A 10,539-nucleotide genomic window follows, 5' to 3' on the forward strand; every position below is an offset into this window, starting at 1 on the left:
TCTAGTATGTTTGCCAAGTTTAAGATTTGGAAGGCTGAAGTGGAAAACCTAATAGGGAGGAGAATCAAATACTTAAGGTCGGATAATGGGATAGAGTACACTAATTCTCGGTTTATGGAATTTTGTGCGAAGCAGAGCATCAAGAGACATTTTACAGTTTGGCTGACATCTCAGCAAAATGGTGTGGCAGAACGGATGAATCGGACTCTTGCTGATAGGGCTCAGTGTCTCAGATTGAATGCAGGGCTACCAAAGAATTTCTAGACCAAGGCAGTTAGTATGGCTTGTTTTCTGGTAAACCGATCACTAAGGGCATCACTAGCAGGTAAAGTGGTGGAAGAGGTTTGGATAAGAAATGCAGTAGACTACTTCAGATTGAAGGTATTCGGGTGTCCAACCTATGTCCACGTGTCTAGTGAGGAGAGGTCTAAGCTTGATCCAAAGTCTTGTCGTTGCATCTTCTTGGGGTATCCAGATGGTGTAAAGGGATATAAGTAGTGAGACCCAGTGGCAAATAAAGTGGTGATCAGTAGAGATGTAGTTTTTGATGAGAAGGCTATGGTGAAGCGTACTTAAGAGTTTGATGATCAGAAATAGGAGCCAGAAAGCTGGGGCAATGATGAACATGTTGTGCAAGTGGAGTTGGAAGCTCATGACAACAGAAATGATCATGGTCTCGTGGTTGCAGGGAGCTCTAGCTCAGAAAACCAGCAAGTCGACAATATTCCTATACGGAGATCCGGATGCACTATCAGGCCTCCATCAAGGTATGGTTTTGATGAATTAGTATCTGATGCTTTCCTTACTTGTTGCAATGATCCAACTACTTTTCAAGAGGCAGTGCATGACCAAGAGAAAGATAAGTGGATGGGAGCGATGATTGAGGAGATGGAATCTTTGCATAAGAACCAAACTTGGGACTTGGTGGAACTTCCAGATGGAAAGAGACTGATAGGATGCAAATGGGTGTATAGGAAGAAGGAAGAAATTTCATAAAAGGAAGGAGAAAAATTCAAGGCGCGGTTGGTGGCAAAAGGATACTCACAGAAGAAGGGAATAGATTATGATGAGATCTTTTCTCCAGTGGTACGACATACTTCTATTAGAATTGTGTTGGGGTTGGTAGCTCATTACGATTTTTATTTGGAACAAATGAATGTGAAGACGTCGTTTCTTCACAGTGACTTGGAGGAACAAATCTATATGGTACAGCTGGAGGGTTTTGTTGAATCAGGAAAAGAAAATTTTTTTTGCAGATTGAAGAAGTCTCTTTATAGGTTGAAACAGTCTCCAAGGCAATGGTATAAACGGTTCGATTCCTACATGATCAAGATTGGCTACAAACGGTGTGAGTATGATTGTGCGTTTATTTGCATAAACTTGAGGATGGTTCTCTTATTTTCTTGTTATTGTACGTCGATGACATGTTGATAGCTGCAAAGGATTTAACTGAGGTGAATCAGTTAAAGGATCTGTTGCATAAGGAATTTGACATGAAGGATCTTGGTTCAGCCAAGAAAATACTTGGGATAGAGATTCGCTGTAACAGGACTGCAGGGAGATTATGGTTATCTCAGGGTGGTTATGTGTAGAAGGTGTTGAAAAGGTTTAGCATGACTAATGCAAGACCGGTGAGTACACCTTTAACGAATCATTTTAAATTGTCTACTGCAGATTGCCCAAGTTCGAATGAGGAAATTCGGGACATGTCAAAGGTCCCCTATGCTAGTGCTGTGAGGAGTTTAATGTATGCCATGGTATGTACAAGACTAGATTTGGCGCATGCGGTAAGCGTGGTGAGCAAGTTTCTCTCTAATCCAAGAAGACAGCATTAGGAAGCCATTAAATGGATATTTAGATACTTGTAGGGTACATCAGGATATGGCATTATGTTCAGCAAGCAATAGAGTTGTCCTACAGTTATGGGGTTTGTTTATGTAGATTATGCTGGAGATATGGATGACCAAAATTCTACAATGGGATATGTGTTTACTCTTGTAAGAGGACCGGTATGTTGGAGATCCATGGTACAGTCTATGGTTGCATTATCCACGACTGAGGCGGAATACATGACAGTTACCAAAACTACAAAGGAAGCCTTATGGCTTACTGGTTTAGTCAGAGAGTTGGGAGTACAGCAAAATGGTCTGGTGCTGCATTGTGATAGTCAGAGTGCTATTTACTTGTCGAAGAATCAAGTATATCATGCTAGAACCAAGCATATTTATGTGAGATTTCACAAGGTTCGGGAATTGATTTCTTCGAGTGAACTTGTGTTAGAGAAAGTCCATACATCTGATAATGCAGCAGATATTCTGACCAAATCAGTTACTTCATAGAAGTTCAAGCATTGCTTGAACTTACTTCATGTCTCCAAGTGATTGAAGCGAGACAAGCCCAAACCTAATATTTTCAAGTTCAAGGTGGAGCTATTCATATTTTTAGGGACTTTTTAAAGGGACGTATAATCGCCAAGGTGGAGATTGTTATTTATGACTCTTATACTTAGACAGCACAGCACAGCAGCACAAACTCGTCGACGAAACCTTGTGTTCGTCGACGAGGAGACAGCAGAGGTTCGTCGACAAAGGCTCTGAAGTTCGTCGACGAGTAATTATCGAGAGCAGGTGTTTTTAGATTTCTGGGTTCGTCAACGAAGCCCTGTATTCGTCGACGAAGTGTCTTCTTGGTCTCGTTGACGAAGCCCTATGTTCGTCCACAAGAGACATCTGGGCTGCGAGCAGTTTTTCAGAATTTTGAATTTTTGAATGTTGGGTGGTTGGGGAAACGGGGGGAAACCTCCAAGAAACTTTTATATATGTTATTCTGGGCATATATGAGAGTGTGGTTGATCATTTTGAGAAGTGTATTATGTACATCTTGATTTCTTAGTGAAAATCTGTGTGTCATTGCTTCCGTGGATGTAGGCTTTGTCGAACCACGATAAATTTTTGTGTTGTTGATTCTGGTTGTATAGTTTTATTCACTTGTTGTTTTATTTTCGCTGTGCATTTTCATTATCCGATCCGATCAATTAGTACAACAAGGGGCAAGTGCCTCCACCACAAATTTTTTTAATTTTTTTTTGGATAAGTTAAGGAGATGCCCCCACTAAAAATACTTATTTGCCCCCATTTTCAAAGACAACAAAAGACCTTACTTTTTTAGTAAATGATTTTATTTGAAACAATTATTACTAGTGTAAATGTGAATTCATATATTTTTTAAATTATTTTTGTTGGAAAATATGAAAAAAAAATTATATATTTATTTTATTTATCTATATATTTTTTGCCCCCACTAAGAAAAATTTCTAGGAATGTCACTGGCCACTTACGTATCACAATGATCTCCCAAAGTACACTCCGACTCCTCCAAACTTTTCTTGTTCTCCTCAAAATGAAAAATAAAAGTTTATTTATTTTGTATTTAACAAGGTTGTCCCTCTCCTATTCAAAGTTAATTTTTTATTTTATTTTTCTATTCCTGTGGAAACTCCTGTTATCGACGAACCTTTTGGACCCCCCGATGCGGCATTAAACCCATAGGACAACGATCTTCCCCCCTGATTCACCGCCCAGGTTAATCGAATGCGGACACAGCTTATTCCCAATCTAATTGGACGTTCGGCCAACTATCTCTCAAGACCCTTCACCCAGGACCTTGTTTCGCTACATCAACTGGGAGCATCAACTGAGTGCATCTACCAGGATTTGAACCCCCGATACTCCTACTAGATTGTTCAACTGTTTTACCACTGTGTCAATACCCTGGGGGCAAAAAATTATACAATGTTAAGAGAGGCATCAAAAAATTATTTAATTAAATTTTTGTACAAGTTTTTTTGGTAGGGTCCAGAATCTAGATGACAAAAAAGCTTAAATCGGGACAAGAAAAACATAAAAAAGTTTAATATAGCCTAGATAATTAGTATATGTCTTTACTAGTTGACCAAAGTTAATAAATAATAATTAAATAAATCAAGTTTTAATATCATTTAATCTAAGTAATAGGTGTATTTATGAAAATAAGGGAGTAGGCGCAAAAGCAGAAGGTATATGAATTCAACATTTAAAAAAAAAAAAAGGAAAAAAGAATTAAGTTCAAACTTAAAATAGATGAATAAGAAAGATAAGAAACGAAGTGTTAATAGTTTGAAATTTACAGGAAGCTTTAACTGCATTTAATTTAAATCTTCATGAGAGTTGCATCTTCAAAGTTCAAAAATCGAAAGTGAGGGTGCTCAACGAATCGTGCAATCGTCCAATCGTCCATCGCTTAGTATTCTGATCTGAAGAAACCCTAACATTAAACACCCCCTTCTCTGATTGTTTCATTTGTTGCCCTTCCAATGGATTTCTTCAGGTCCGTCTTCTCCGATGATCCAGAACCCGCCGATTCGCTCAACGCCCAAACCTCACCGCCAAACTCTCCCCCTTTGACGCCCACTGCGCAATCCAATCCAAGCCCTAATCCTAATCCTAATCCTAATCCTAATATTTCTATGAGTGATGGCGCCTGGAGCTTCGGCGGTCTCATCAAAACCCTAACCTCGAGGTCCGAAACGGTGATCGAGACCTACCGGCGCGATATAGAGGAATTTAGGTCCGGCCTCAAGAAGGAGACAGCAGTGATCCGAGAAGTTGCCAGCCGCGCCGTCAAAGATCTCCCGGGATCTCTCGAAATTGGGGCGTCGGTGGCGCAAGAGTCGCTCGAGTCCGTTGGACAGGCCATTGACGATTTTGGGAGCTCGGTGTGGCGAGGTACGGCTGAGATCATTTCCCAAGGTAGGGACACCCTTTTAGCCGCTGATCATGATAGCGATTATTCTTCGGATAATAATAGCCAGCACTATAGTTTGAGTTCAAAGCGGTACAGTCGGTTTGATGCGCAGGTGCGTGCTATTCAATGTGATAAGAACACCTACTGTGAGGAGCCTGAGGATTTGAGTGATTATGATAAGTGGAAAGTCGGGTTTGAGCTTGACGAGAAGGTTGTGGAGATTGAAAATTTGTTTGTAGAAAATGGGGCGATGGAAGGGATTTATAAGAAACTTGTTCCAAGTATAATCGATCAGGAGAGCTTCTGGAGCCGGTACTTTTATCGGGTTCATAAGCTTAAGCAGGCGGAGGATGCAAGAGCTAATCTTGTGAAGAGAGCAATTTCTGGGGAAGAGGAGGAATTGACTTGGGATGTTGATGACGAGGAGGACGATGCAGAAAGTACTTCTAATGTCACTGAAACAAAGAACGATATTACAGGAAATAAAGAATTAGAGAAGATTGGTTTGTCCAAGTTCTCAGAGGAGCGTAAGAGTGTTGAAAGCCGGGAGAAGAACTCTACGAGTGAAAGTGGTGATGATGGTACTGTTGCTGAATTTGGAAGTGCCGATCCAAGTGATGCATTTGAAACTAATAGCAATAAGTCAGTGGCAAAGGCTGATGAGAAATTGGTTGTGGAGGGGGGGAAGGCTGATAATGCTGGATCTTGTAAAGATAGTGATGTTTCAGTTGTGTCAAGCCAACCGTCAGTGCCTGAGGAAGAAGACCTTGGGTGGGATGAGATTGAAGATATTGGAAACAATGATGAGAGCAAGGTAGTTGCTGGTGGGAGCCCAAACAGGGCTGATTTACGCAAGCGACTGAGTACTGCAGAAGAAGACGAAGATCTGACTTGGGATATTGAAGATAATGATGATCCTAATTAAGTCATGATCAGACCTTGATCTATTCTCACTCTCAAGTGTGTTGGCGTACATTGCTATCATTATTTGGTGACTTAAGCAAATAATGTAAATATGTGTCTTTGTATGTTTTCCTCTAGAAGTGTAAGCGATCATGCCCATAGAATGTTCTCATTCCCTCCAAATTAAAATCATTCTTAAAACTTTGTGCTCATTGTTTGCCAATTAATGGAATTTCAATTGTTTCTACTTAAACATAATGCATCTCCATATTTGTGTGTTGTGTAAATTTTTTTTATGATCTCTTGAATATCTAGTACCAATTGAACTTTCTGTGGCATAGATAATTTATATGAAATGGTAATTTATTTGAAATATCAATCTCTGGTTCTATCATTTAAGCACTAGCTGTAGAATGTGTGCTATTCATTGTTCCATTTCATGTTCTATAGTGATTATGAGTTGTTTGATGGTTCCATGTAATTTGCTACCATCCTAGCAAAGGTTCATTTTGATCTTGCATGGTAAAAATGTTAGCACTTATGATTTTGGTAGTAGTTTTGTTGAGCTTTCAATATGTTTTTGTGTTTTCCTTAATGGGTATGCTTACTTCTCTGATGCCTGTATACTGCCATTGCGAAGTTGTTTTTTTGCAGGTCTTGCACTTGCTTTTGTCGTTGTTCTTTGTTCTTGGTGCTATTTTATGCTTTTGCAAATTTGAATGATGAGAGATGAGTTCGTGTGCTGCTCAGGAGAGGCATAGGGCCAGGGACTGTTATTTGAGGAGCGGTAACTCGAATTGCAGGGAACTCAAGGGGACTTTATGAGAGAGATCGTGTGACCTCAAGTCTTCAACCAACGCATTTTGACTATCCATTTGGAAGGATTCCCCTCAAGCCATTTCCTCTTCCCAAAACCACTAATGATTGCCCAATGCAGGAACCTACCAGGAGCATGCCTCTCAAATTTTGAGGTCATTGAAGATTTGAAATCCTTCAGGCAAGTTTCTATTTCCAGAAAGATGGATAATGATTTCCTGGTAAGTAGGATATCTTTTGTAACCTGTGGAAGAAGCTTGTGACAATTCAAGAGACCATCATTTTCCAAACTTTTTAGTACTTGACCTAATTTAAAAGAAACCCAATTTTTAATGATTCTCTGCATTATGCTTAGATTTTAAACATAGGACTGGTACTCTTCATTGAAAAAACAAAAAACCGTTGGTTAGATTGATGGAATTCTTATTGGCATGTTTCCTTGGGATGTTAAAATGTGAAAACATTCTGTTTATTACCTACCTTATAAATAAGGGATCATTTTCTTAAAAGGCAATTTGCTTTTCATAGTAAGGTAGAAACTCATAGGTTATATTGACATAGCAATGTGCTTGCCTATTTGTGTAACCAGGGCCTTGAACTTTAGAAGGTCAAATCCAATTTTTGATTTACTGAAAGATAAGTAAACTTGTGCAGGTTAATTTAATATTCACTTTTTAATATTTTAAATGTTTTTAATGTAAAAGGAACGCTTTCTTCAACCAGTCATTCTCTGCACTTTGATTTGGTAAATTTTGTTAAGAAACAGTTGTTAATAAAAATTGCTTCTGTCCAACCTCATGTTGCTTCTCAGCCAGACAACTTTCTAGGTGGATTAAGCTTTGTAAGGCAAATTTATTTATAAGAATTGATTATTGCATGCTCCAACTCAAGTTAACTCTACTTGCCCTCTTAAGGAAAAATCATCTAATGTGGAAACTGAGCCTTACTAAAGCAGTCCAGGAAGTCAAGAAAATTGCAAAGAGTCTACCTCCCTCCAAATCCTATAGACAGAATTAGAATCCTATAAATAAGTGCTAGTGATGGAACATTGGGGGGCTGTTGGTTTGAAAATATTCAAGGGAAGAGGAAATTATGTGAGTGGATCCTTCAAAACCACTGAATAACATTACCCTTCCACATTCAAGGAGATCTTTGGTAGTCAAAAGAAGAATAGAAAAATTCAAGTTCCACCTTTGAAGATACCATTCCACATAGAAATGGATATGCCCTTTTCCCTAAGAACAGTCCAAACAGATGATCCTCCCTCACCCCTAACTACTCTAATGGGCATTTTAATAGGATTTTTTTTTTTTTTTAAGTCTGACATATTCAAGGAAAATAATAATGTCATTGCCAACTTCTAGTCTAGACTTAAAATTGTTCCTTCCCTCCTTCCCACTAACCATATGCTTACCACTAGTCAATCAAGTTTGATAATCCTAAACATCCCAATGATCTCCCAGTTGAAATTCAAGAAGTCATTGATTATTACTCCCTCAATAAACGAAGCACCAAAAAGGTCAAACAATTCGTTTAAGTCCTACTCTCATACCATGGAGTCTTTCACTTTACCAACCAAAATTTCATTTTGAATATCCTTATCTGAACATATTCCGAATACCATCCCTTTATGAGTTGAGTAAATAGGCTACGTGCCTCTGGTGGTATTTTTTCAGTAATCAACTGGTGTTTTGTGTTCCATGCTCTCAATCTTCTAGCCAATATGTTCTTGTGCAATGCTAACCTAGCCATGACTTATTTCCCAGCTACATGTACAAAAAATGATTTTCCTAGTTCCTTTTTCCACTGGGGTCCATTTGGATTAAGGATTTTACTTGGCAAAAAGGAAAAAAAAAATAAAAAGGGAATTCATTTTTCCTTATATTTTCCTTCTCTATTAAATATTATCAAAAATGAAAGTTTGTTTTAATATGATTAAAAATTATAAAAAATTAAATATTAATGATATGTAAAATCAAAATTTTGTTTATGGATTTGGTATATTTTTTAAAAAAATTTCTCACTTTTCTCAATAACCAAACATGAAAATATGGATTCTTTGATATTTTTCTTTCCTTTCTCCAATATTTTTTGAATTTGAAGCGAAACCCTAAGAGTGGATTACTTTTATGGAAAGAGCACACAAAGCACATATCTCAAGAACATTCCACAACGGGGTAGACTTCATTCACCACGGCAAAATCAATCAATCTTTAGAAGAAGACCATGATTACATGGCCCATGATCATAATGTTCATGTGGAATTCTTGCTTTAGTCGTGACGTCTCTTATCTAACAGGACTCCACGACATTGATAGTATTTTGGTTAGAGCAAAACTAAGCCAACTTAATGGGAAATAAAAAGGCTTGGTTCCAACAGGGATCTTCAATAAAAGAAATCAATGGGTAGTCTTTGATTTTTCAATAAAAGAACCCAATGGGTAGTTTTCAATAGTTTTCAATAACCAAAAAAAAATCAATTTTAGTAAACCAAAAAAAAAATCAATTTTAATAATTAATTAATTAATTATTAGTTAAATAATATAATATAATAATATATTAATATAATATAAAATTATATATATATATATATAAGAAAGGAATCCTGAAGGAAGCTTTAGGATTCCATTGGAAGCAACTAGAAGCCCGCAAGACCGTGCATGCTCTCTCTCTCTCTCTCTCTCTCTCTCTCTCTCTCTCTCTCTCTCTCTCTCTCTCTCTCTCTCTCTCTCTTTCTCTAAATTTCTCTCCATTTCTTGGCCAAATTGAAAAACGAACATCATTTTCGGGTCCTAACTCCGCTTCGCAATGTTTTAACCGGAGTGATTTCGTTGTTTGGACATCGTACGCACCACTCTAGGGTTAAGGTAAGGGGAATAGATTATGTCAATTTATTTTAATATTGAACCGATTAAACTTGAGTATTTGGATACGGAAATATTATATTGGATTTTCTAAATGAATCAAACATATGAAATTTATGATTTTGAGTTTATTATATACGTATTTGGGAAAAATTAAAGTGAGTAGGGTGATCATCTCCTTTTTCTTGTAAAATATATAATTTGAGTTAAAATAAAATCGTAGAGGTGATCATACCATTATTTTCAGTAAAATATACTTTTCCTGGTCAGTTTATTATATTATAATTTAACATTCAAATCGTGTGGCATGAGAATGATCTATTATTGTTGTATAATTAAACCTGTTGGATTTTTATGATATTATACAATGAAAGTTATGGTTTTGTACTAATCTTTGGAAGCGTTGAGAATAATGTGAATTGAGAATTTGATGGTTTGATACCAATTTTTGAAACTAACGGTTTGATACCGATCACGACAATGGTCGGAAATTGTGGAAAAACTGTTATGAAATGTATGTTGAGAAAATGAGATTATGTTACTGTTTTATTATGTAAATTGCATTATATGGTTTAAAAACCCTGATAGACCAGATGTGTTGAGAGCTCGGTACCGTAGCTAGTGAAATTGTTAGTGCAGCTACATTGTTGTGGAGGTGTTGGTTAATCAAAAGTCAATTTGGCCAGAGAAGAGTTGTGTACCCTCCTGGAGTCCGGACCAGATTACGGTAGGCAAATCAAACCTACAAACGAAGTATTTTGACTTAACTTGGTGGTGGGCCAGCCAAGGCTAAATCTAGTCTTCGGACCGCACACCCGATCATGTGGGTTATACATGATGTTAGTCCAATCAGGGAGGTTCTTCTATGCATATAAGTAGATTTATGTAAAGATGGCAATTTATTGAGCCGAAGTATGTTTAGAGAAGAAAATATGTATTTTCAATTATATAGGTGTGAGTATAGTTTATAAATGCTATCTTGTTTAAAGTTAATTAATAGATATATTTTGTTTATACTAAAACTCATGTTAGTCATACACTGATAATAATATATTCTATCTTATTGAGAGGTGTCTCACCCCAATAAATATTCTCACATTTCAGGACATACAGGAAATCAAGCCTAGTGAGCTTCGGGGTGGGACTTAGATAAGTTAGTTTAAAGTAAGTGTTT

General features: G+C 37.3%; 1 protein-coding gene across 1 annotated transcript; it reads left to right on the forward strand.

The window, feature by feature from the left end:
* Window positions 1–4,093: 4,093 nt before the first annotated feature.
* On the forward strand, window positions 4,094–5,938 carry LOC131150175 (uncharacterized). The gene has a single exon (XM_058100765.1). It carries the CDS (start codon window positions 4,352–4,354, stop codon window positions 5,705–5,707), a length of 1,356 nt encoding a protein of 451 aa, XP_057956748.1. The 5' UTR covers window positions 4,094–4,351; the 3' UTR covers window positions 5,708–5,938.
* The last annotated feature ends 4,601 nt before the right edge of the window (window positions 5,939–10,539 follow it).

The sequence above is a fragment of the Malania oleifera genome, chromosome 3, assembly GCF_029873635.1.
Source record: "Malania oleifera isolate guangnan ecotype guangnan chromosome 3, ASM2987363v1, whole genome shotgun sequence".
NCBI lineage: Eukaryota > Viridiplantae > Streptophyta > Magnoliopsida > Santalales > Ximeniaceae > Malania > Malania oleifera.

Excerpts from the sequence above, each read along its gene's own strand:
- LOC131150175 (XM_058100765.1), top strand. The coding sequence starts at position 4,352 with ATGGATTTCTTCAGGTCCGTCTTCTCCGATGATCCAGAACCCGCCGAT.